The sequence below is a fragment of the Apaloderma vittatum genome, unplaced genomic scaffold (assembly GCF_000703405.1).
Source record: "Apaloderma vittatum isolate BGI_N311 unplaced genomic scaffold, ASM70340v1 scaffold10772, whole genome shotgun sequence".
Taxonomy (NCBI): Eukaryota; Metazoa; Chordata; class Aves; order Trogoniformes; family Trogonidae; genus Apaloderma; species Apaloderma vittatum.
The window spans coordinates 30407-57516 of record NW_009703142.1 but is presented as its reverse complement, the minus strand read 5'-3'; the positions used below and the strand labels follow the sequence as shown (position 1 = coordinate 57516).

Here is a 27110-nt window from a genome sequence, read left to right as displayed (position 1 = left end):
CGTAACGTTGTGTCTTGGTGTACAGTTAGGGATGTTGCCTTTATGTTTATTCACAATCAGGATAAAAATATTTTCTAACCAGGAAAAAAGCTCATTATCTACCTGCTCTCTTGACGCACATTGCCAGAGTTATTCAAACACACGTTACTGACTATAGGAGGGAGAAGAATAGCACAGCAAACTCCCTGATAAAGGCTTAATGTTTGAATTGAGGCTGCAGGGGCAAAAATGACTGCCCACCAGCTCGTCCCTGATCAGTGAGGGCAAGATCAACCACTTGGAATTATAACGGTTGGTAGAGGGTAAATCAATACCACATCTAGAGGGGAAAACAAATTGGATAGTCGAATATTGGTGTGTTTGATGCAACTAATTATCTAGCTTCAACACAAGAAAAATTAGAATAACTTGTTCCTTTAAGAAGGAGAAATGCTTTATGCAGTATTTACGAAAGACTGATTGTACACTGCTGTTGTAAAATGGCAGAAATACAACATATTTTAGCTCGAGGATACAAAATCTATATAGTTTTTAAAAGAGGATCTTCTTTGATTGGCAAACAGATAATGAGGCAAGAGATTCCTCAGACTCGTTCACAGCTGGGCATCTCACTTAAAATTGCTTTCATGTGTGCCAGTGAAGTGAAAGAGTTAACATAAAAGCTTCATGCTGAATAATGACTGATCATGCTGCAAAATAAATAAGTAAAATTAAAAAGCCCACAAATCAAAGAGGAAATTTGAATTGTTAGCTGAGAATTACTTACAACAGAGAACATACAGACATCACATCTTCTACCATCCTAAGACAAATAAGACAAAGAAAAGAGAGACAGACAGAAGGAACTGACAAAAAAGATAAACCTACAAATACTCTGTTAATGTGTTAAGGCAATCTGATCATGCATATTTTCTACCTGTATAATCTTAACCCTTACTTTTTATTGTGAAATACATGGGGAGGCAAAAAAAAAAAAGATTCATCAAGTCCTTCAGTGTTTTCAAATTCAGTGTTACACTTATGACATGCTTTCATCTTACAAAACACATTTTCCAAAGCTGACCCCTCTAAGTTAAGTTCCTTTCAACACACTAAGTGACCCTGCCTTCCCTGATGGTAGCCACCTGCTTTCCTTTCAAAACTCAGTATTTGTTCTTACACAGGATGTAAAACTGTTCTTGAATGGCAAAGAAGGATAGGGAAGGAGCACAGTTATGCAAGGGTTCTTCATGTCTGCTGATTTGTTATGACAGCAAAGAAAAAGCTACTTGACCAGTTCAAATCATTTACCTCAGTCAAGAGAGAAAATGACATTTCTGTAAACCTCATCTACTTTGGCTCCCACTGAAACCTAATTGCACGTTCTGACGGAACAAAGCGATTGCCCTAAAACCAGAAGCAAACCTCGCCACACCTTTAAGGCTAAGAAAAGTTCACATCTACTTATAAGCTCGGCAGCTTCTGCTCAGCAATTCTCACGTGCGACGCTCCTGAAAGCTGGATCCTCGCGTTTCTAAACGCGGCCTCCAGCCACCCAGCAGTTTCCAGAGCAATGTCTGTACAAGCCACCTATTTTCACTCATCACTACAAGCAGGCACTCAGAAGGCATCAGCTACTCTTCATTCAATATCATCTGAGCAACATGATCTATCTCAGAAGAGCTCAGAACATCAGTGTACGACCAGAGAGCAATTTGTGTCGAGCTGACATCTCTTCTGAAAATCCCATCTTTGCGCATCGAAGTCAATCCTTAGGCTGCTGCAGGTTTCATTCAAGAAGAACAAGTGGTTATTTTTATTGATTTAACACAGGTATGGCACAGATTCAAAGTAGTCCAAGCTTAGCAATGGCTTAAGCTCACGCCTGGCTTCTTCACCTTCCATAGGTCTAATGCAGAAATCACTGTCTTTCCATGTGAGGAACAAAATAGACAAACCAGTCCGTAGAGATTTATTTCTGCATCCCTCGGCAGTGCTAAATAAAAGCTCCTGGCTTTACAGAATCATCTATTAACTAGGTTTTAGAAATCCTGGTATATTACTGTATCATTTCCTAATTCAGACAGCCTCCTTTGTGTCCCTTGGCGCTTGCAGTGGCTTCCCTCTCCTGTCCCACCATGGGACCATTGCTAAGGAGGGTCCTACACCCCCATCTCCCTGCCCAGCCAGGGGTTTTCCTGCACTGAACCCCACGGAGAAACCACGCTGAGGGACATATGACAGGCATAGACAAATAAAGGCACTGCTCCCCTGGCATTCCTCAGCAAGCCTTAGCCTAATTTTCTTCTAGAAAGTCTTGTGGCTGCAGGCTGCGTCACATATCAATGTGCAGATTCTCTCCTTTGTTAGAAACCGTCTGCAAAAGTAGGTTACGGAGCTGTAGCCGAGCAGACTCGCAGCGCAACGAAGCGAAAGCTGTCCCAAGCAAGGGCTGGGAATTCCTGCAACCCTCCTGACCTAAGGATCTGTAAGCCCTGCTCTCGGGTAGTTTCACTTCTTCCCCCACGATAAAGAGCAGCAGTGAACTTCGTGACTGTAGCACACATTCCTGTGATGGATCTGATGACATGAAGATTTCCCTCTGCACCTGCCCTGTAAGATACAAACTGTCCTTCTCCTCTTGCAGGCACACTTTGGTGTGTTCTCGGTTTGGACCAAACCAGATGGGACTGCAGACTTGGAAAACGTGTCAGCTCAGCAAGCATCTTAATTCCCACCAAAAAGAAGCAACATCAGAAAAAACAGGCTCCTTTTAAAAACAACTCAACGATGGAGTGGCCTATACTTTCCATGAGTCAGAATGCCCCTAAAAAGAAAAAAACGTGGCACAAGCTTTCCCAAATCTGGCGAGGGACATGAATTAGAAGCCTGGAGGGCAGCAGGCTGCTCGGGAAAAAATGAGTAATTTCCATCTCGCTCTGTAAGGTAGGTCATCTTTTGTACTGTTTTACATTAACTATGCTATCTTCAAATTGCCAGGCTTTTCCAGTTACATTTTTGTCAGCCAGTTGAAACGTTTAAATCATAAAGGGATGTGAACTGAGATACTTTGCTACAGATCCACACCAGGTATCAATTTCAGATAAATGGGATATAAACTTACTGATTACCAACTCAAAATACCCCTGACTGAATAGATAAGGTAATACACACACCAGCAAGTTAACCACGGAATCAAGACAACTCCCCAATGAGGTTTTTAAGCAACTATCTAAATACAGCAGCTGGAAAACATATCCCGCAATTTGTCAAAAAGCTGAATATTTCCCTGACATACAGCAGTCTAGGAGATTTAAACCCTTCTATAAGCTCTTTCACAGGAAGGATATTTTTCACATTTTTTCAGTCTTGTATTTAAAAAACTACATTTCAATACTGCACTCTTCTGTTTCAGGTTATTTTCTTTTAAATACCATAAGTCACCGGATAAAACCATCTTCCTGCTGCGTGCAGTGAGAGATTTGTCACTGCCGCACGACATCACATCCCACTCCCCCAAAATCATGATTCATAAAATCGTCTTTACTGCTGTGCATACTCTGATCACCTTAAACCGTATCGAATTCCCAAGATGAGGCCACAGAAAATTTGGCATAAAATTTACACTTAATCAGATTCAAAGCTACACTGAGTCCCAAGACTTCAAAAAATCCAGTTGCCAGACCGGTAGCTTAACGTGGCTTGAGGTAGCCCTGGAAACACCAAGCTATTGAGGGAACAGGCTGAGGGAGATCACGTAGGAAACCCCAGCAAGAGTCCACTTGTGTGGCTACTACCACTCAATGTCATCTTCCTTTCTCTATTCACAAATAGCTGTGCTCTTTCTAATCTAGAAATATCTGTGCCCTTTAACTTACGTTTTCAGTGGCGTCTTCTTCTTTTTGGCAGGTTTATTCAAGTTGTCTCCTTCGGTTCCGTTCGTTTCATTGGCACTGGCTGGTATCTCGAAGGAAGCTGGAGTTTTAGAAGGTGAGCTGGAGATCTTCGAAGAAGATTTGAAAGGGTCAACAGAGTCCTCGCACATGTCTGGCTCAAAACTGTACGTCTGTTGAGGCAGTTTGGGCGATTCTTGCATTTTTGTACTGGATGAGAATGGGTTAAAATCGGGATCATCCCACTTGTCGATATCAAAAGTGTAAGAGCCTTTTGTGATAGGGATTTCGTTTGGATCCGCGGGTGACTTGGTCGGTGTGGTCGGGGCGTTGTCAAGCTTTTCCACCGACTTTTTAGTCTTTGGCCTCCGTAGTGGCATTTTAGCACCTGGCTTTTTCCCGGCTTTTTTGGGAGGAGGGGTGCTCTCCTGCTGATCTTCACTCACCCCTTTTTCTTCAGAATAATCAAACTCCAGCCTCACACCCTTGACTGGAGGGTCTTCTTGTCCTCCAGTGTCAGGCGGAGTCACCTCGACAGCCTCCGGTGCCGTCGTAAGAGGTAGCGTTTTCTTACTGGCAGGGGGAGAGTTTTGTACTTTGCCGCCTCCGGCGCTGAACGCACTAATCCCTTCCAAACTGTCGGGATCCAAAGGGCAGGATCCTTCAGGCACAGGCGGGGCCTCCTGCTTCTCGGCAGAGGTTTGAGAAGGTTCAGTACAGTCGGGCTTTACCAAGTCAGCCTTCGTTTCGGGTACTGCCTGGTCCTCCCCTGGGACACAAGTGGCTTCGCCAAGGTCGGACGGTTCTTGTGGCGCTTCCTTCACGAGTGGAGCATCCAGAGGTTTTTTTGCTGACTGCTTCTTTTTTAAGGAAGCTGGTCTAGATTTCTTTGTTCTCTTAAGGGTACTAGAAGCGCTACTTGACCCAGTACCGTACACATCTGCTGCTGGCGCTAATGTCTCACTGTTGCCAAGATAGGATGCTCCGTCAAAATCACTAGCTTGCAAGCTAAGGGATCGAGACAACGTAGATTTGGAAACGGGGACCGAATCAGTAGATTTTCTTCGAACATTCGCTTTGGGGTCACGGTTCTTCGATTCTGGAGAGCTCGGTCCTAAGGCATGGAGAGAGTCAATCAACTCAATGTTATCGAAGTCCAAGTTGTACGTTCCGCTGCTGGCTATTGGCTTGTCCTCATCGAAGACGGTGGAAAAAGAATGGGAAGGGGGACGGAAAGGGCTTTCTTCAACCGATTCGCTGTGTGACACATCGGTTACAGGTGCAGCCTCTGGACATGATCCTGTGGGATCAAACAGTAAAATCATACACAGGGACTCAGCAATGATTAAAGGACACACAAACAAAAGCGAGATTTCCAATATGTGAACTAGATTAAGGGGAAAAAATAGTTCTGCCCAGAAAAGGATTCAAGGCAAGGTTCATGAAAACGCAAAATATGTATTTGCACCAGGCTCTAGAGCATCTCTTTTCAATTAACTGGCACTGAGTTAACATGCTAAATATGCCACATACCAGAAAAACTGAACATCAAGCACTTTTTTCCTCCTATCTTCTACCATTAGAAAGAGTTTACACAATTGTGTCAGAGCTCGTATGCAGTAAATTCCCCGTATATCGACTGTTGCTCCAGCAATTACATGTTGATCTTAAGTTTTGTTTCCCATGTGCTATTTTTACTAATTTTCCCAGAGGAATGTAGCTTCCTCTCCACAACCCATCAATGCAGCTCTTCTCTGTGCCCCAAGCAGTCAATACGCTCTACTTTGACCTCATAATTTCAAGTTTATAATGAGACATGAATCACCGAGAATTTCGTATGAAATAAATTATGGGAAAGGTAAGAAAATGAGTCAATTAGAGTACTGTACAAATACTCTCAGTTGAAAATCTTCCTTTAAAAAGACCGCTGGAAGCTCCCCACAAATTATTTAAAACAGATTTCTCCAAGTGCAGTTCTAACTCATCGATGAAAGGAAAATTTTGTTGAGAGAAATATATGCTAAAGCCGTTCATCCAAGCAGTGTTTCATTGTATTTGAAGACTTGTTTATTGCATGGAATCCTAATATGATTTACAGAAGTCTCTCGACTTGGGATATAACAGCTACTTTGGAAAAAGTAGAAAAAAAGATTCCATGCATAGCAAAAACCAGAAAGTATACAGGTAACATAAGATGATGATGATGGCCCTCACTGCTTGCTGGAAACTCAGGCTTATTCTTCGTGTTACTTTGTTTTATAATTATGCAATTATACAGAAAAACTGTCAAACAAAAATGAATGCTTTGCTCATCCTCAAATGATTTCAGAGACATCTCTACCTGTCTTTTTCATGTCAATCCTGACATGTTTTGCAAAATAATTCCCCTTTGGCCCGGCCTCATTCATTACCATTGTTCCTAAAAGCAATACAGACAATCAATAATTACTTTTAGTCAGAAGCTATGGATGGATCAAGAACAGAAAAAAAAAATATTCCTTTGTTTCAGAGGAAATTACATGTCTGCACAGAGATCACAGGAATGATGATTTATGGACGTAGAGGACAGAAAAGATTTAAGGAAATTGGACACATTTCCCAAAGGAGCGCCTTAGAGTGGCATCACGTCTTTCCAGAGACTGTCAAAGGAATGACAGCTACATAGCCTCTCTTTTAAGACTGTGGAAGTTTAGTAAGTCACATCAATTAAAACAACATCTTAACGTGTTTTTCTGCTAAATGAATGCTGATAACATGGCACTACTTCAGGACCACGTATTTTTCTCCTGCATCTCCACTGTGTTGGCCTTGGTTTGGGCTGAGAGGTCATGAATTAGACTTGATTTGTGCTTGATTCCTGAACTTACCAGCATATCCAGAGAGTTGTGCTGTCTGTCCTTTTACACCACAGAATTAAGCAAAACAATACGGCTAATTACAGTGTTTTATCAAAATGCAATTTGATCGCAAAGGGACACGCTCCAACACAAGCTATGGAAGTGAAGGTGGGACTTGCCCCAGAGAGAAGCCAGCACATGGTTTTAAATAAGCTTTATGTCTTTTACTGGTGCTGAAAGTCACCCACAACTTATACAGGTATAAGAGCTGCCCACAGGTTTTATAAAGCATCCCATGAACACAAGTGATAGCAGGGAAACTTATGTTGCCATAAAAAAACAGGCAATACTCAAAAAACCCCTCCTCTTTCATTCATTGAAAGAGAAGGTCTAAGTTCTGCTCTTTCCACAAGGGAATTTCTCTGATTCCAGAGAATTTTTTGCCTGGACTGAGTACAAAAAACCAAAACAATCTCCAGCCTAAAACCAACAATAAAAAATCCCAGACTTCTATTCAGGTGATGAAACCTCTAAATGAGAGCTGCACGACATGTTTAGTACTTGGCATTTTCACCTGTCACTACTATGGCAGAAGCAAAAGTTGCTAGAAAGATATTATAAAACTGTTTGCATCACTAAATAAAACAAAGGTCTGTTGTTAGTATCAAAAAATTGCAGCAAAAAAAAATCAACCCCCCTTCCTAGTCAACTACAGAAATCTTTTGTTGTATTTTAAAAAGTAGCAAAATTCTGATGGCATTTCAGATGTAGGAAAACTTCAACATCCCACAAGAAGGGAGGATTATTGAGCGTTTCCTTCTTTGCTGAAGTATCTCTAAAATAGCGGGGAATCTAGTAAGTCTGAAAATAGGAGGCTGGAAACACCATTCTGAAAGGCTTACAGATAAAACTGAATTGGATCTAATAAAACAAATATGGAACAAATTAAATTCTAATTCTGTTTTCTAGAGAAAAACAAACCCTTCGAAAATGCATACAGCATGCACTCCCATACTCAGATACAATGAAATAACTCAGGAGACAAGTACACTTTGCCTGCAGCATATAGGAATTGGAATTGCCTAACATAAGAAATTTGGAAACACAGTTTATTTCAAGCTCCTGCTTGTTATGAGAAGCCTTTGAAGTTATGAAATCAATTAGTAACATTATTTTAAAAATTACTGTAAAAATACTTCTGCCTTTTATTCCGAGAGAAAACTATGGATTTCAAGTATATTTTTAATCTTTCTCTGGTAGGCTTCAAGAGGGAAAAAACACTGAAGAATAAAGTTTTCCCAAAAATTTGGTTTGCTTTTGTCTGGGTCATCATCTCTGTCCTGGAAAGCCTGACCTCAATTTCCCTGGCACAAGAAGGAGCTGGATATAGGTCTCCCACACCCTGATCAGCAGCTGTAACGCAGAGGAGGGATGCCAGCTCCCACATCTCTCCCGTGTACATAATCTGAATTCATTCATTAATTGGAAAAGGCAACGGGGGACAGAAGAAGTACCCTTGCCTAGGCAGGAATTTGTGACCAGACACAGTGGGTATTTGGGAAAAAAGGCTCAAGGCACCTTTCTGGCTGGAATAAGGGGACGCCACGATGAGAAATGATGCGACAGGCAACAAGAATTTAAAATATTACCAAAATAAAAAAAAAACATAGAAAAAGCACATTCAAAGACATTTGCTTCGAGCATATAACCCCTGTTTCTCTCAACAAACGAAGTATTTACAGAGGAATGGAAAGGCTCATTAAGTGACACTTTCTGGGGTTCAGAGGGAGTTTCCATATGGGCTCTGTTACTCCTCTTCCCCTCCAGACTCGCCTGCAGACTGACTCCTCTCTTCTGCTCTGCTGCTGATGGACTGGAGCCATGCAGCAGGTTTTCCCCCACCAGGAGCTGGCACAAGCCCAGGATGAGTCTAGCTACATTTCCCTTTCATCATATTTATTAAGCTAGTGTTGAAGTCAACCTAATTAAAAACTCTCCTCTTGGCTTTCCAGCAGTGCGGTCCAGCTGTTGCGCTAATGATATCATGCAGCACCGCTGCCGCCGTCTGCATAAGTAATTATTGTCAGATATAGATGAAATGATCCTTTAAACACTTACTATGCTCCTTCTTCCCATCCAAACACACGCTCCGCCACCAACCTCATGTAGAAGACAAAGCCATGCAGCTGGTGAACCAGACACCCAGCGGGACGTCGCTGCCTCTCCCTCTGTGTGTGCCAGGCTCTCCAGGTGCCCGTATTCCTTACTCCTCTTCCATTAAAAACTATTTATTTATCCGTACGGTACCAAGGAGGAACTCTGCTACAGCTGCCCATAACCCCCGAGGGAGGGACTCACACTCTTTGTGTGTAGCCACACCACAAGCCATGAGGTGAGTAAACTACAGGTTAACTCTTACCCTAGTGGTTTACAAAGCCCAATACGTTTAGGTGTTCACATTTCTCAAGAAGCACACCAACACCTAAGCTATGGCCTTAGTATTACTAATTTTTTCTAAAGATTTCCAAAACAAAAGAATGCTCTGTGTTGCCCTCCCACATCTGAATTTTTTCTGCATTACACATCTTCCTTTCTGTACATAAATTACCCTGTTGTATAACTCCATTTTGCATCATTTGGGCACGCTGAACAGAGCTCTGTTAATCTGTCGTAACTTGCCTCCCGTCGACAGATCTCATTTGCAAACGAACTGTTTTCATCTCTGCCATCCAGCGGCCTTCAATATAGATCACACTGCCTGGGAACAGATTCCGTTTCCTACCTTTCTTCAGCAATATCTGAAAGAAAGGAGGGAGGAGATCTGGGACATGGGGAGAAAAGAATCTCATGTGCCAGGGAAGCACATGTGCAATCAAGGGTTTGAAGATAATCTACTGCAGTTAATTAAAGCCACACTCCAATCCTGCTCAGCGTATGCGTTCTTTTGTTCTCTCAGTACTTACTTTGTAATCACTCGATTGCAAAAGATTAGAAAAGGGAAAGATTGAGAATGAGTAATGTTATTTGCCACATTGAAGAGGGAATCGTAACAGTAGAAAAGGTGTCAGGGATGTCTCGGTATTTTGTTTTTAGTTTGTGAAATCAGTTTGTCGAACATCTTTCCAGCTTCTTAGAAACTTGTATAATAAATCATGATCTTAAAAGAGTGCTCCTTAATGCCTAACTCCCACGTGTTGGTGGCTCAAGATACTTGCCAGACTTATTTGTCATCTTGTTTAAATCAAAGCTGGACAGTCTTTATAAGACACACACCAGCCTCGGACATTCCTTTACCCACTCCTAAGCACTGCCTGGCAATGCTGTATGTCTTTCCAAACGAAATACAAGTGAGCTTTGGTCTGCTGAAAGTAAAATTACCTTCAGATAATTCAGCCAGGTGATCAGGATGACTTCCACTTTCAGGTGGGAAAAGAAGACAGCACAATGGTGAACTCAATCTTAAACCACGGAGCTGTCATCTGACAGCCCAAACAAAGCTATTTTTGGGCTAACAGAGTGCTTTCTACTCCCCCATATTCCATTACTCAGTTTGGAGAACAAAGAACACTTCAGGGGGCAAAGGATTTCTTTGGGTTTTTAAACAAAATATTCCTGTTTTAAATGTTATTTTTCTGGTATGTACCAGTTTTTAGATAGGTATATTATACTTAGTTTCACACGTATTCCCATGCTCCTCCTAGAAAGATAATATCAGGATTTTTACTACTCCAATGGGCTTTTTGTTCGCCCTCTGTTTCAGGTGATGGCGCATTCCAAACATTTTATGCACTGTCATAGTTGGCAGCGCTCACCCAAGTACCTCCATCTGCATCTCACAGCTCCTTTTCCCAGTCACCTGACTCCGTTAAGGATGAAGTTTGAGTCAAAAGGAAGAAAGTTGTTTTTCTACAAAAAATCCTCTTTCCTTTAACATCTGTCAATTGTTACGGACAGATTCTCCAATACTTTATTCCAGGAGGCAAGAAGGTTTTTCCTCCCTGTATGGACAATGCCCAACACGCATCAACTAATTTTTCAGAAGACATTTCATCAGCATCAACTCCTTGCCTTTGCTTGTTCAAACACAGCTTCGCCTTCCTCAGTAACCTGTCCTGCTCGCTACATGCTCATTACCTGTGTCTTCCAAGGGCAGCTGGGGTTTTATTTCTTGTTCTGCTACGTCTGCTACAACCGCTGCTGCTGCTGCCGCGTCGGGGGGTGGCTGCGGAGGCGAAGGTGGTGCCTTTACTGGTGTCGTGGATTCCGGAGTTTCAAATGCTTCTTCAGAGTCAGAGCTCCTGGTGAAAATCAAATGAGAGATTAGTGAGCAGGGGGAAGATTCGTGTTCACGGGTCACACTTGGAACCACAGGGCTTTCTGAGCTGATGGCACAGAGCTCAGCTACCAGGCGACCTCTGCATTTCCCAAAGGAGATTTTACATTGCACTGTGGTTTCCAGAGCAGAATATCACAGCTGCCATGTTCTCCGTATATAAGTATTTATGTCATTTAAGTCTTCTTCGTATTAGAGAAGTGAACACACACTTGGAAATAAATCTGTCCTACAGAGCCTGCTTTCCAGTGTGAAGGTGGCTCCACCTCACAAACGACTACAGTGACACCTCTCTGTTAACTGAACCTAAATCAACTAAAAAGAAGTAAAAAAGGATCTTCTCAAGAGGATTTTGTTGTTTCATCGAAAAACTCACCCAAGTCTAAAATAGCATCAAATTTCTGTGTGCGCTCCTATAGACATGGAGACACCTGAGGTGCAGCAAATCCCTGTGCATCCTGCTCCCACAGAAATACTGCATTCTATTTTTAAGCAGGATTTTAGTCTAGCCCTTTTCAAACAGCAAACGTTCGGCTTTGTTACACAAGGTAAGGTGACCTGCAAAATGCACAGATTCCTGGTATTACCAAGAATCCTCTTCTAGCCCCACGTTCTCACATGGACACAAAACCCAGAGGGATCGCAATGGGTTGGTGCCCAGCAAGGACACAGCAGCACCCAGCATGGAACCATTCAAACGAAACATCAGCTTGAAAGGCAGCAACTGTACAAAATGATGGGTAACATACACAGTAACTGAAAATCTAAACCATACCAGGGCACAGTGTTTGCTCTTACGGGAGTACAGCTGCAGGAAACTGTCCTTCTAGCTCTGAAAACCACAGATCTACTTTGCTCTTGATCTAAACTAAATTTTAGCTTTTAAACGTTTCTTCTTGAAGGCTTTTTTTTTTTTTTGGAAAGCAAGGAATGGGGTAACAACGGCACCGTATCCAGTATACACTTTACATATGTTCAATATACGTTCAACAAGCATTTCTGCTAGTCAGACACAGATTTTTACTGCTGGTCTGTAATAAAGTGAATTGAATATGACAGTTTCCTAAAGGACAGGACTGATTTGCTTATTTCCAGCGACCTTGTGCCCAGCTGGAGTCCTTACTCCTCCTCATGGCTGCCTGCACCCCTCATGTCAGTACAATGGGGGCATAATTCCCTGTGAAACGAAGAGCCATTTCATCCCGAGAGCCGCCCTGAATTGAGAACTCTTCCCATTTTGTTCCAGAGAAAAGATAAGTCTGAGCTGCCAGATTCTGTCTCGTTTCTCAAAGCTCGTGATTATTTTAAGCAGCTCTGCGTCAGGAGAAGTACAAGTACGGGATTTGCATTCGATTACATTTGCCTAAATCTATCGCAGCAGGAAGCCTTCGGCAAGCTGGGGAAGAAAAGACCCCGGTGTCACCCCTGACAGCTCAAGGAGCACAGAGGAGCCAATTCTCCCCGGGGGTCTCCACAGAATCCAGTGAGAGTTCCCACCTCCTCGCACACCCTTGGTCCAACACCGAGCCCTGTCACAGAATCACAGAATGTTGGTGGTTGGAAGGGACCTCGAAAGATCATCTAGTCCAACCCCCTGCCAGAGCAGGATCACCCAGAGCAGGTCACACAGGAACACGTCCAAGCAGGTTTGAATGTCTCCAGAGAAAGAGACTCCGCACCCTCTCTGGGCAGCCTGGGCCAGGGCTCTGGCACCCTCACAGTGAAAAAGCTTTTCCTAATGTTTTTGTGGAACCTCCTGTGCTCCAGCTTGTACCCATTGCCCCTTGTCCTGTCATTGGACATCCCTGAGAAGAGCCTGGCACTCCCCTGTTACATATTTATAAACACTAATGAGGTCACCCCTCAGTCTCCTCCAAGCTAAAGAGCCCCAGCTCCTTCAGTCGTTCCTCATAAGGGAGATGTTCCACTCCCTCCACCATCTCCGTGGCTGCGCTAGACTCTCTCCAGCAGTTCCTTCTCCTGCTTGAAACGAGGGGCCCAGAACTGGACACAATCATTGAATCATAGAATCATAGAACAGTTTCGGCTGGAAAAGACCTTCAAGATCATGAAGTCCAACCTTCGTCCTAGCCTTATCAACACTACTAACCCATGTTCCTCACGACAACATCTACCCATCTCTTAAACACTTCCAAGAATGGCAACACAACCACCTCCCAGGCCAGGCTGTTCCAATGCCTGACAACCCTTTCAGTACCGAAATTCTTCCTAATATCCAACCTGAACCTCCCCTGGCGCAACTTAAAACCATTTCCCCTTGTCCTGTCACATGCCACTAGGGAGGACAGACCAACCCCTGCCAATATTCCAGATGTGGCCTCACCAGGGCAGAGCAGAGGGGGAGGAGAACCTCTCTCAACCTACTGGCCACTCCCCTTCTAACACAGCCCAGGATGCCATTGGCCTCCTTGGCCATGAGGGCACACTGCTGGCTCATGGCCATCCTGCTGCCCATGAGGTCCCTTTCCCCTTCGCTGCTCTCCAACAGGTCAGTCCCCAATCTATATTGGCACATGGGCTTGTTCTTTCCCAGGCACAAGACTCTACACTTGCCCGTGTTGTATTTCATAAAATTTCTCCATGTCCAACTCTCCAGCCTGTCCGTGTCTCTCTGAAGGCAGCACAGCCTGCTGGGGTGTCACATCAGTTTTGTGCCATCAGAAGCTTGCTGACAGTGCTCTCTGTTCCCTCATCCAGGTCGCTGATGAATACACTGAATAGTGCTGGTCCTGGTACCAGGCCTTGAGGGACTCCACCAGATCCAGGCCTCCAACCAGACTCTGCCCCATTGACCACAATGTCAACATCACCTCTACTCCTGTGCAAAGCAGAAGGATTCCTACCAGCTTTTGGATGTCTGTCTGTCTTAAGGATTTTTTAGAGATTTTTTTTCTCCTCAATTTTACATCACTGTCAGGGGAACTGCTCAAAAAATCATGCCTGGCTTTCTGTTATCTCTCTTGCTCCTCAGAATGCCTTCTTTGTGTCGTTGCTTAAATCATACTCATTCATCAGGCCATGAAGCGGTCAGATTGGAAGAGGTAGGCTGCAGCATTTTAAATTATATCCCTTCACAGACGTACCACCGTTTAAGTTTAAAATATTTTAAGCTTAAGAGCAGCTGCAAACAAAGAGCTTCTCTAAATAAAGCTGCACAATAGGTATTCAGCAAAATAACTCTTCCTCCTCTTTCCACAGACCTGGTTGAGGAAACCTTTAAGTTGAATCAAAGAGAAACAGTTGCGTGATATTTTCCCAGTAATTTTTCTTGTGTCATAAAAATAAATCCAGAAAGTTTTCATCTAAACCAACAAAATGAAAGGTAATTCATCTCTCAGGCTTTCACATAGTCCTTCATTGTGCTGCACTTAATGTTTTACCCTCTCCGCTTCCAAGTGCTGCTCTGTAATACTGCAACAATAACATTTAGACTCCTTGTTTCCAAACTGTCTGTAGAGGACATGCAACATATACAGTAAATACATAGACATATGGAATGTAACTGAAAAAAACCCTCTATTTTCATGTCCTACTTATATTTGTAACTGCTTTGTTAAACTGTCTTGATGGAGCACATCCACGTACTCTTCTATTTAGATGACTGAAAGACTCTGCGCATGTTTACCTCTTTTTCACAGGAGCTACTTTGGTTTACTTGGTCTCTTTCTTGGATGAGGTGAATATGAGCATTTGAAGTAAAGAGAAATGTTTGTTCTTTTTTGTTCACTGTATGAGCTTCCACTCTGGAGAATCTCTCAAGTCCGTGGACAGACAGTTGTGGTGTCTGAGCTCCAGGAAAAGGCTTTGGTTAGCTAACATTTTATAATTCCCTGAAGATTCTGATACAATACTCCTAATTTTCAGCTGCACCCCTCCAGTATGATCAAGTAAGAACTGTCTTAACCATAAGCTAAATGCTGCTGAGCTTGTTCTGAGACGCAATTGTGCTGGCAAAATACGGAATTTAACGAAGAAATATGAAGGGAAGCTCAATACCAGAAAAATGTTCTTTGGCATAGCCTGGGATCTGGGAGAGAGGATAAAGCCTGGAAGCACATACCAAGCCCATGCTCTATGGTCTACATTGCATATATCCTGGAAAGAATAAGATCCTGTGTTCAGTTTTCCTTAGTGAAAATACGGATGTTCTCTCTTGCATCAGGTATATTTTTTAAGACTGCAGCCCAACTTTCAAACTGTAAGAAAAGATTTTCCCAGAACAACAGGATTTCCTGTGAACAGGAAATGACATATTTCAGCCAGTTCCATTCATAATGTCTTTTCTCTGAGAAATACAGGGAATACACAGAACAAAAAAAACCCACAAAACACAAAATCCCACACTAAAAACGCTGCTGTAAAGTTCATGGTGTAAAACATTGCCAAAACGTGATACACCATGGGAATCCGCAGCGATTTAAAGCTGCACAAGGAGCAGCCACCACGGATCCAGCGGTGGGCAGGCTCTCACGAAAAGAAGAGCCCTTGCATGACCTAGAACATCCTTGTGAAGGTGCAAGCCAAGGATGAAGCAAGATGAGAGGGGATGCATGGGTTCTGGAGACACAGAATACATTTGTGGGGCAGTGACAAAGTAAAAGCTGTGGGAAGGAACATACACCCATGCATCTGCTCAGCCAGCTCAGGAGCTTGCCTTTGTAACATACATCATATCTTTCCACCTGTATCCTTTATATTTTTATTGTACAGAACAGGCAAGAAAAGGTGTAGATTGTAGAAGCTATAAAATGAGTAGGTGATAGCAACAGAGCACAAAATTACTAGAAGTATTATTTCAGTCCATCTTTCTCATCTGCTTTCCCAAAAGTAAACACAAACAGATAGGGTAGAATCCAGAAATACAAAACCAGGACAAATCTGGCAACACTGCATCCACTTGTGGAGCAGGAACCCTCCCACGCTCATCTGGAAACTTTGAGGTCTTGCCCAGCTCATTATATAAATCTCCGGAGGAAATGCTGAAGGGAGTCACTAGGGTTGACTTCTCTTCTTCACCTTTGGCCTTGCGGAAATCCTGCCTCATAAGTTACACTACTTTTTTTTTTTTTTGTGAACCACAGATGCTTATAATTTTAAGTCCTCCCTGATTTCAGAATGAAAAATTGCCTTTTTGTCACTGTAGCTGGAAAGCACTTGGTAAGCAAGAATGAGATCTCTTTGTTCCTCTGCCTCTCCTCACTGTTTGCCCTCTTCTGGCCCGACAGCCCTTGAGGTGAGGTCATCCCAGTTGTCACTTGGAAACTTGATTCATTAAAAAGTAGTTTGCCACGGAGCTGTGGTCTTCAGCCTCATGGGGAACCCTGCCATCTGTCTCGGGTTCTTCAGATATTTATGCTACAGCCATATAACCAAGGCAAGCATGCACTCTGGTTTTATTCCACATGGATGAAAGGGATGTTTGATATATAAAAGAAACGGTTAAAAGCAGGGCTTTGTCACAAGGACAGCAGCGTCACTTCCTACAGAGGGGAACAAGGGAGCAAATCTGGAACCAGTTTGTGCCAAGGGAGCTCCACAGGTTCTTGTAGCGTTCCCTGGAAGTCAACTCTACATGGAATTTTTAGTTAGCGCATATCCTGCTTCAGAAAAAAACAAAGAACCATGCTTAACTACTTTATGGAGCACCGATCTACCGATCTGCAACACAGACAGCCTGGAGAGGAATGGAGGGGTGATATTTTAAAGGTTTGAAGCCAGGAGCTGGAGCTGCACTGCTGAGAGGTGCCCCCTGTGCCGGGAGAGGGGACAGAGCCAAAGGAGCTGCTCCCACTCACCGGGGCTCTGGAATCACAAGTAACAACATCAAGACCAGCTTCAGGAAGGATCTGCTCCCTAAGAGCTAAGGTGAACAGCCTCTGCCCCCCTGTACTTAAATCGGTATATTTTCTTCCAAACTTTGCACTTAGGAGAAAGTACGTTAAATTTGCCTCATCAGTGGAACACATCCCAGACTAATCGAGGTCTCTCATACCTGTCAGCCATAGCACTGACACCCAGCTAGCACTCCATACACCCATCCTTCTCACCACTACTCAAAAAACTGCCCACTAATTGTTTTGTATCTATGTACATTCATTTTACTGACACCAAACCAGAGGCGACAATTTTGTTCTCATGGTGTATTTGGAAATATGACCTATAGGGAGGAAAAACCAGTTGGGTAACCTTACAACATGCACACAGCAACCATTAAACCAGTGACCATCCAACAGTGGCTCCATTACCACCCGAGAGTGCTTGGACAAAAGCAAAGACTCCAAAGCTTTATTGGAGAGCTGCTGCTTACGGATTGCCCTCTAATTACAACGTGCAGGATGTCTGGAAACTGGAAACGTGTGGAGAAGGCGAGGACTGTCTCAGACAATGAGCAATTCCCACCTGATCAATTGTAACTGGCAATAGCTTCTAAAGCCTTTGCCTCAGATCTAGCTGTACTCCCTGAAGAGGAGGAGACAAAAGTGGGTATCTTGCCTTTTTTTTCCATCTCATCTTTAAATCCACGCGCTCTTTACAACTGGCTAGAAGGACCCAAACAAGCCACCACGGCAGTGCTGGCACAGAAGCACTGCTTGCAGCAACGCCCAGATTCCATCAGGCCTGGCCCTCCAAAGCATCTGTAGATGCTGCATCATGACGTCAAGGCTTAAATTTCACACAGGTATTTACTGAACAATTTATTATACATTCCGTGAGAGGAATCTAAATGAGAAAAAAAAAAATGTTCAATTTAGTACTGAAGATGAATTTTAGTTTTCACTCTAGGAGATGAGCTGGAAATAAAAAGGATGAATAAGTTCTGTAGTCTCATCTCCATCGATCACTTTCAGCGATGACCCTCATAAAAGCCGCATGAATAATTCAGGTCTGATTTACTGATGAGATCAGAAGCAAGGATGCAGGACTGGCTCTGTACTTCTGAGGTCAACTTGTTTTACACATTACTTAAACCTGCACATATACTGCACTGGCAAGAGCCACACAGGTTGATAGATTTGAAAAGACACTCAGTAACGTCAAGCTTTAGAGTTTCTAAAGGCAGAGAGGCAAGGCACCTTCATTTTATTCAAAGTTCTTTCACTGTTAACAGTCTGATAATACCTTTTCTAATCTCCTGGTGCCATGTTAGGTGCTTGAACTGTTTTTTCCATGCAATATTAAAAAAAACCAAACCAGAAACAAATCAACAGCAACAACAAAACCACTGAGGCAGGATGTTTCAGCAACACATCTCTCCAGCCAAAGATCATTCCTACCCTCAACTCTGCTCCTGAACCACATACGTGGTCTTGGCCAGTTCACTTCTGCCTCACCCACCCGGGTAACAGCAGCAGCAGCTTCTTGTTATGGGTGGATGCAGACTGGGGAAAAGCCTCGCTGCTACACACTGCATTTGAGGTTTCTTTCTTTCTGTTTATATAAAATTCAATAACAGACAATCTCTTATAATTCACCTTGTGGTATCACTCATGCTGCTGTAGCACAACTCTGTAATGCAGAGATACACACAAGCTTTCCTTTTCTTTTTTTTTTCCTTCAAACTCTTACAAATACAGCTCTGGATCCTAATTCAAAATCACCAAAAGAGCTCAAACGGTAATTCTCTTCCTGAAGATCAAGTTACCGGCTCAGGTCAGCAGCCGTCAGCTGACCCAAGGGCCGAGGCACAAGGACCAAGAATATTCTATAGCTACAACAGAAGGTAATTTTTTTCATCCCAGCACTACGTTAGGATAATATCAAAGATGTATCAAATTTGTATGCCGTCATTTTTGTACAGTGTTTGCCTACTCAGCGACCTCCAGCTAACTCGACACTGCACAGTAATGAGCTCCTTTTAACATGGTGATTGTTAGTCCTGTCATTGCTCACCTACATTTTCCAAGTATGAAACACCTCTACAGATTTTAAATTTTAGTATTAAATATGTATAGCAACATAGGTTGGACTTGATGATCTTGACGGTCTTTTCCAACCAAAACTGTTCTCTGATTCTATGATTTTATATAGAAAAGATGGATACAACGGTAGATTCATCTGGTTATTTTAGATATTAAATATTAATGCCTGGTGTCTGAACTAGTCCACCTATCAAACCCAGCATCCAAGGATCTGCTAAACACATGGTATTAAAAACCAGCATAGACAGCGGTAGGCATAAATCTCACAAACAGCTTCTCCCTTCTTTCTAATAAAATACACCATTAAATTGATGGAATTTCTCAAAAGGATTCAACAGTACAGAAAGCTCTGCAAATGTTTTGCCCGGAGAAGAGCAAATCCTGCGTCCTCAGCCCAGGCTACCACAGCTCCAGCATGGGTGACTTGCCAGGGACCAGAGAGCCATCAGCCTGGCTGCCTCTCCCCCCACGGAAAAGGTTCTCAGTGCTGGATCTGATGTTTATATTGAATCAGGAGCAGGGGGAGGTACCAACGTGTCACTTACATGTCACCAGGCTCCATTTACAAGACAATTCCTTTAGGGATACATTTCTGACCGTTACCTCCCAATGGATTTCTCTCCTGTCGTTGTAAGGGTATTCCATGGCAAGACCACCTAACCTAGCATTAAATAAACTCACAACAAACCTGTACTGTGAGGAGACAGCTGCAACACGGGCCACAAGAAGAAGATACTGAGATCACCAAGCTCGTCTTCAGCTCACATCCTGCTCCACACTGTTGTCCCACTGGAACATTACTACTGATTTGCACACCCAAAATGAGAATCAAACCTTATAGAGAAAATATAGTAATGTTTGGGACTCCCAAGGTAACCATAGAAAAAACAGTCTCTGAGGGTCTACTCCAAGGAAATGGAAAAAGCCCCAGATTACACAAGAAGTCAGGGGAATTCACAGCTTTCTAGCACCAAGTCTACATCACCCTAGGGGGGAATGCTTTTGCCTGCTATCTGCTATGTATGGCATTTGTACAAAATGTATATCATATGGGTATTAGAAAGGCAATTATGCCTTGTGCTGCTCACCTGCAACATTCTTGCCATATTTTACAGGTTTCTGACTCGTGAAGTCTGATCATCAAAACAAAACCGTAATTTCATCACATGATTATTTCAGCTTAAACAGTAACACTGGAGAATAATTTCAGTCTTACTTCCTAACACCCATCTTTGCTGCCCTTTATTTTTACTTTAAGATTGCACATGGCTCAATGAAAAACAACGCCAGCTACTTTAATCACAGCAATTTAAAATAATCTTATAGAAGAAATCCCTGAGGCAGGATGAAGTTAACTTCCCGGACATCTTCATTCTTTACCCTCCTGTCTTTCTGATGCATTAAAACCCTAATAAAAGGAGTATTGTAGGGCAGAAAAACAGACAGCAAGAGTTTTTTCAAAAAAGGTTTTAGTGAAAGAACGCATCCATTCAAAGTTGAGAGGTTTAAATAGGAATTATGTTTTGCATCCATGGGCTTCTGCAGCAAAACTCATACTCCATAAAAGCATCCACAGTTTCTTCCTCAGCAGCGCTATTGTCCCCAACGTAGGAGCAGGAAAAATGTCACGTGTGCATTTTCTAGCCTGAGCTACAAGGCGGCAGAAAAGCATCCTGTGCAGTTCTCACTTAAGAATAAAGCTTTTATCAAACAAATCCCATTCCACTGGAACGACCAAGACCTACTTTGGCGCCACGCAATTACACGAGAACTCATACCGACGCTGATGTGTGCAGAAAGCACGGCAGGCACTCCTCTCCACAGAAGGATTTTAACATTATTTCAGCCTAAATATACCTACGAGACTCACAGAAAACATGAGTCTACAGGAAAAAAAAAAATCACACTGAAGGTGACAGACGTTGGCCCATGAGTGATGCGTAAGGATAGGCTGCTGGAGAATAATGAGGGACTTCACTGCTTTTTCGGCAATATTCGACCTCCAATGTCAAGTCCTTGGACAGCTTCGTGTATGAACTGAGATACAAGAATCCAGATATTTAGTGGTTTTTTTTTTTATGCAGAGGATATAACAGAAATAAAACTCTCTGGCTTCCCTTTTCAGACCATCATGTGGAACTTGAGCATGGGGAAATAATACCTTGAGTGTTATCCAAACCACACAGAACCATTTGGAAACGTGTCTTCCAGAATAGATTGCAAAAAGAAACTTATGAATCCTTTAAAGATTAATCACCTACTATAAAAAGGCCAATTTTTCCACACAGGATGGTTATATTTAGAGAACAGGATTAGAACAGCAGTGGAGGAGAATTAAAAGGGCACAATCACCTTAAAATAATGTTGATTTTAGGGTTTTTTTTAACCTATTGTATCGCAAGTAATCTTCCTACTGTAACTGAGATGGGAAGAAGGAATTATTTTTTCTCGCTTTTTCTGCTTGTTTATTTGGTGATTTTGAGAGCATTTTGTGCAGAAGCCAAACTCACACTCCCCCGACAAAAGCCATTTCCTGCTTTCACACAGCAATCGGAACGAAACGTCTCAAGCTGTGGGAAGCCACATCTGAAGGAAAAAAAGACTGAGGGATATAACACACACTTACAGCAGCACTTCGAGCTACTTCAATCATTCTTCTAGCTGATTAGCAAGAAGTTCCCCATATTGCCTTAAATCATGTTAAATTTCTCCTTTTTATTGCTTCTCCAGAGACCTAACAGGGTGTTTTTCAACACTGCTGATACAAATGAATAATGAAAGGCATCCCCACCCTTTATGGCCAGCCTGCTTTCCTTTTTACTGCCTTCAGTTGGAATAATCAAAACATCTACGTCACAGAAACAGGACTCAGAACTGAAGCTTCTTTTTTATTTTCATTCCTATGCTCTTTTCAGGCAGATGCTTTATTCTCAGAGGAACAACGGCAAAGTACCGTGTAATTAAATGCACTCATCTTCAGACATCACAACAGCAAATATACTAATGTGTACCTAAATCACCGGAGGCTGCTAAATATTCAGCTACATAAATCTCTCAGGAGATGAGAAGAAACAGTAAAGATGCAGGATAGCCCAATATCCACGGTAGAAAATACTTATCACAAATATAGACATAACCAGTTAATACATAACAATGCCAGTCAGTGCTGCACTTTGTTCACCATAGGAGGTTAGGGATTGGTATGTGAATAAGTAGTCATGTTTAAGTATTTAATACCCCTGGCAAATAAGAAGAAACAGTAAAGATGCAGGATAGCCCAATATCCACGGTAGAAAATACTTATCACAAATATAGACATAACCAGTTAATACATAATAATGCCAGTCGGTGCTGCACTTTGTTCACCATAGGAGGTTGGGGATTGGTATGTGAATAAGTAGTTAAGTATTTAATACCCATGGCAAATATCTTTCCTCTGATTTTAGGACTGAGCTTTAAAGTTTTAATCCAGGAAACAACATCTCCTCAGCAAGCATCCTGGTGCCCATGCTCACTGCTGTACAGCATCACGCGATGGCTTCAAGTGAAAACAATCAATAATTCACTGAGAGCCAGAGCCATAGGTTTGGAATGGCTTTGTTTATTCGAACTACCACCTTTTAAATGCAACAAGGCTTCCCAGAGCCATCTCTCTGCTCAGCCACAGCGCTCAAAAGCAGGACCTGCAGACAAAAAGGTGACTGTGAAGTGCAAAAAAGCAATATATGACACTCGTAATCCCTGGGCGACCAGCTTATCTTGAGAGGCGTGGAGATTCGTGAAAGCAGTGAGATGTGGAAATAAGGCCGTGTTCCTGGAATGCTTATGGTCCTCCCTTTCAGTCAAGGACTACCTGGAGGGTGGAGAAGAAAGGACCGAAGGAGTAGCTTTGCTAAAAGAGGGGAGAAAAGAGTCCCTCTGCCCCTGCCTGCTCTATATTCTGCTTATTTTACCCCTGCACAGCCTTCAAAAAGCTGCGCAGAGCTTCGCACAGATCCTCACCAACACTTTTATTCCTCTCCTTCAACACGTGAAGCAGCTGCGTGGATAGAAACACGGCCAGGAAGGCGGAGGAGCAAAGGACAAAAAACCATCCCAACCTCTTAACAAGACCAACAAAATCTCTCATCGGGATACAATAATTTCATCTCCTGGCTCAGGGCTGGGTGTGATGCTTCTGCTGCTGTTCCAGCCCGCTGGAGCTCCGGGAGGTTTTCTCGTTGACTTCAGCAGAGCCGCGGGTTCGGCTCTCCCACGGGCGCACCTCGCGCTGCTCCGGCTCTGGGTGCAACAAAACCGCCCCTTTCACGTGGGTGCCTCGTGAAACGCCCAGCTCAGGGAAGTGTCGACTCAGCACAACAGCCCCAAGCTGGAGAAAAGCAATCCCTGATCTGCAGCGGCACCTCACCAGCTGCCACCCGGCCCGACTGCCCACGGCTCTGCTTGGCGACAAACGATGTGCTCGACCTTCCCCAGGCTCCCGCTTCAGAAGGGGACGGTCCCACACTTGGGAAATTTAACAAAGGGATTCCAATTCCTCGCTCATCCTCTCCCCGCCTTGAGCAGCCAAACCCTTTCCCCAGCACAGCGCTGGACTCACTTCCAACGAGAGCGATGAACTGTTATTAACAAAACCGATAAATGCAGGTTTCTGTGCTGAAGGGAATCAGAACTCAAAAGCAGGAGCTGATGTGATCCTAACTAGTACCAGGTTTCACCTACAGTCTGCTCTGTATTTAGCCCTAGAAACAAGCTTCTTTTATTTTGGAAAAAACTTGTAAACTTGAACACGATCCTAAGGATCCTGTTCAATCAAAATCACAGAAATGGAAAGCCCCAGATTTTTCCAAAGTTTATCCCAGCAGAACCAGAGGCCTCAGTTCTTCCTCTGGAAAGCAGAAGCCTTCCCGGCCCCCAGTCATCTCCTTTGTCAGTCCTCGTAGCAGACGAGGAGGAGCTGTAGCACCCAGTACTGTGGGGAAGCAACAACCAAAATTAACAGAGCACTACAATTACCCTGAGGTCTGTCTCAGGCTAACTACACCGGCTTAAGCCAAAATTCGGTTTACACGCTTTATGTTTAGCCAGTCTATGTTGCAAACTTCACTTTGGTTTCTAGAGCTACGGAGGGATCCTGCTGTCTTGTCTAGTCTTGCTATCTTGTCTCGTGTCACTGTCAGTGAAGGCTCTCAGGCCAAAATATGCCTTGGAAGAAACCTTTGAAACCTCAAACCATGCTGGAAAATGGAAAAAAGTTCAATTTCTTTGGCTCTCTGGTGCTAGTGGGAGTACCAAACATGAGAGCCACAGCCTGCTACTAAATTCACATGGTTGTTTCAGAACATTTAAGGATCTGAAGGGAAATGACATCTTTTTTTATTACAAGTTTTTCCATAGTAAAAGTAAAAATAAAGATAAATGCTTGTTTGTTTGTTTCTCACACCAAACACGCCCACCTTCTCAAAGAAAACGTAAACTGCATTGAAGTTCTAGCTGTAATTAGAACTGCCTTTTGCCACTGAAAAGCCTTGCTTACCTGGATCAAATAAGAAGTCTGTCACTTGGCTGAATCCTTACAAAGCATCAGGGATGGATTAGGAAATGGTTTCTCAGACATCAGCAAACACAAAACCTCTCTCCAGGCGCAAGGTCGTAAAGGAAATGTGTTTATAACAGACAGAACCACTTTTTCTACGTACTACAATAACAGTAGAGAACCATTAAAAGCACCTGGGTTGTTACCTCTTGCAAGGCGCAGGCCTGAGGAGCACCTTTGATTTAAGTTTAATGAGCGGTTCCTCTGACTGCTGGGCCCAGCAAAAGCAGTCAGGGAAAACAGCTCTGACTGTAAGTGACAGCCTGCGCAGGAACGCCCTTTCATTCATGTTTTTACCACCTCACACCAGTTTGTATTTTCCAATTTGCCCATATGTCACCACACATAATAGGTGGCAGCAGCCGCCTTACGCAAGGCACGGGGCACCCCATTCAGAGGAGAGAGCTCTCGAACACGTGCGGATTTGCCAGATGTGTGGCCTGCCTCGCTAATAGAAGGGCGAGTGTTTCTGGGCTCTCTTTATTTCATTTTCAAGTATAAACGTGACCTGCCTACTTCTACTGACAGATGCAGCAGCTGATGGAATAACCTCTCGTATCAAAGGAAGCGCTGTCACTGACTTCAGAGCTGAGATCCTTTGCACTCAAATAAGAGAGGCTAGAAAAAAAAAAAAGATGGGGGAGCTTTACGGAAGATTTGCTTGTTGCTTGTGGTCCATTTTCTCTTAAGTATAAAAGCCCCATGTCTTCCAGCAGTTCACCCTATTTAGTAGACAAATCTAGTGGATAGAGTATGCTCTGTGGGGATGCTTACTGATGGCTGTCTTAAGAAGAAAACATATTTATGAAGAACGCTAACAACAGGCAGAAATATCTGCCAAGGGATTAACTCAGACTAAACAGCAATTCAGCAGCAGAAGCCTGCCCTCCTCCCAAGACTCAAATTCTTTTCAATATTTTCAATATAGGTATCTCCCACTTTTCCATGTATATATTCATGAAGATGATTTTCCTACGTATGAGCGTATAAAACTGTGCAAATGTTTCACCAAATTTCTTCCTGACTGCTAAGAATCATACAGTGGATTCTTGTGAGCTTGGGGGACAGAAAAATACAAAGTGGGGTAGCAAGCAAGGGCTGCACTTTTGTATATATGCACAGATAACTTTTATATATACACGCATATATATATACACACGTGTGCAGAAAAGAGCTGCTCACATCTCTTATGTGAACTGAGTCAACCCAGTCTAAATTTTTCCAAGCCCTTCCAGCAACCAACAAACAAATGAAAAGGCCACGCAGCAGAAGAAATATTGAAAAACAACCCACAAGGGCATCAACATCTTGGCCCGCTATCATGACATTCAATTTCTTTCTTGGAGCCTGATCCACCTCTCACCAGAGTCAGTGGGTATTTCGCCACCAACTTCAGTGGGAGCTGGCTCAGTCCTCGGTCATTTTCCTCTTGGATTGGCAAGGGACAGAAACATTAGAGACACAGCATGTAGAGCTCCTTATGGGAGGAAAACACAGATCGTCAGCCCTTTGGCTGCTCAAGAAATGGGCACTGAATGTAAATCCCGCCCCGTCACTGCAAGAACAGCAACGGGTAGATGTTGTGCTGAGGGACATGGTTTCAGTGGTGTTGATAGGGCTAGGACAAAGGTTGGACTCGTTGGTCTTGGAGGCCTCTTCCAAGTGAAAATGTTCTACGATTCTATAATGCTCCACAAGAGGAAGGTGTGGTTCATGCTCAGGAGAAAGGAACCCTTCTCCATTGGGCAAAAAACCACACAATTCAGAGATGATGACCAGCTAAGACCTACCAAAACTTAAAAATCTACCGTTTCCAGTTTTCTAACACTTACAAAGTATTACCAAGTGATAGATACAAGTTACTCTTAAGAAGAAAACTGCTGATATACAGGCAACAGCACCTGGCAAGCTGAATTCATGGAATCCAGGAGGACAAAAGCCACATCTGAGTGTAGCACAACGAGGGCACCAGCACAAGCCCCCCAGCTGCAAGCATGCACAAGCCTCAGTGACACCAAACGTCACCCTACTGGCATCTGCTTTCATTTCAACCGACTCCATTCCTATTATCTGATTGAAACATGCCCTTGATTTAGGTAAATCTGTGAGCACCGCAACGTGCAAAGCACATGACCGCGCTTAGAATGTCAATAGCGAGGTCTGAACCGCACCACTTTCATCTGCAGTTAACTTTTATTGTCACGGGCTTCCCTTGGGCTTTCCCTTTTTCATCATTCAAAATCGACTTTTCTTTTTTCTTCCCTCTTTAAATAAAAGGACAATGGTCTGCTGCCAGTGACCGAATCGCTAACAATCCACAATGAACAACAGAATACCCCAGGCTGTCAGTATCCATGCTGATTTTATTACAAATACTTCCATCACGGCGGAAACAAATCTACGTTAATATTGGTAATTTGGCACACACGTGCAAAAGGAACATTATTTAATCATGGATATGATCTAAAATCTTAACCTAGATCCCTTTTCGGCATCGATCCTACCATCCACTTCTTCCTAGGACTTTCCCTA

General features: G+C 43.2%; 1 protein-coding gene across 1 annotated transcript in view; it reads right to left on the bottom strand.

Annotated features, from left to right (window-relative positions):
• TACC2 (transforming, acidic coiled-coil containing protein 2) overlaps positions 1–27110 on the bottom strand; it is a gene marked incomplete at its 5' end in the record, with an annotated part of 75561 nt that overhangs the window by 24422 nt on the left and 24029 nt on the right. The window contains 3 exons of the mRNA XM_009864528.1: positions 767–802; positions 3858–5172; positions 10844–11007. Of these exons, the coding sequence (XP_009862830.1) occupies positions 767–802; positions 3858–5172; positions 10844–11007 (1515 nt within the window). The remainder of the gene's footprint in view (positions 1–766; positions 803–3857; positions 5173–10843; positions 11008–27110) is intronic.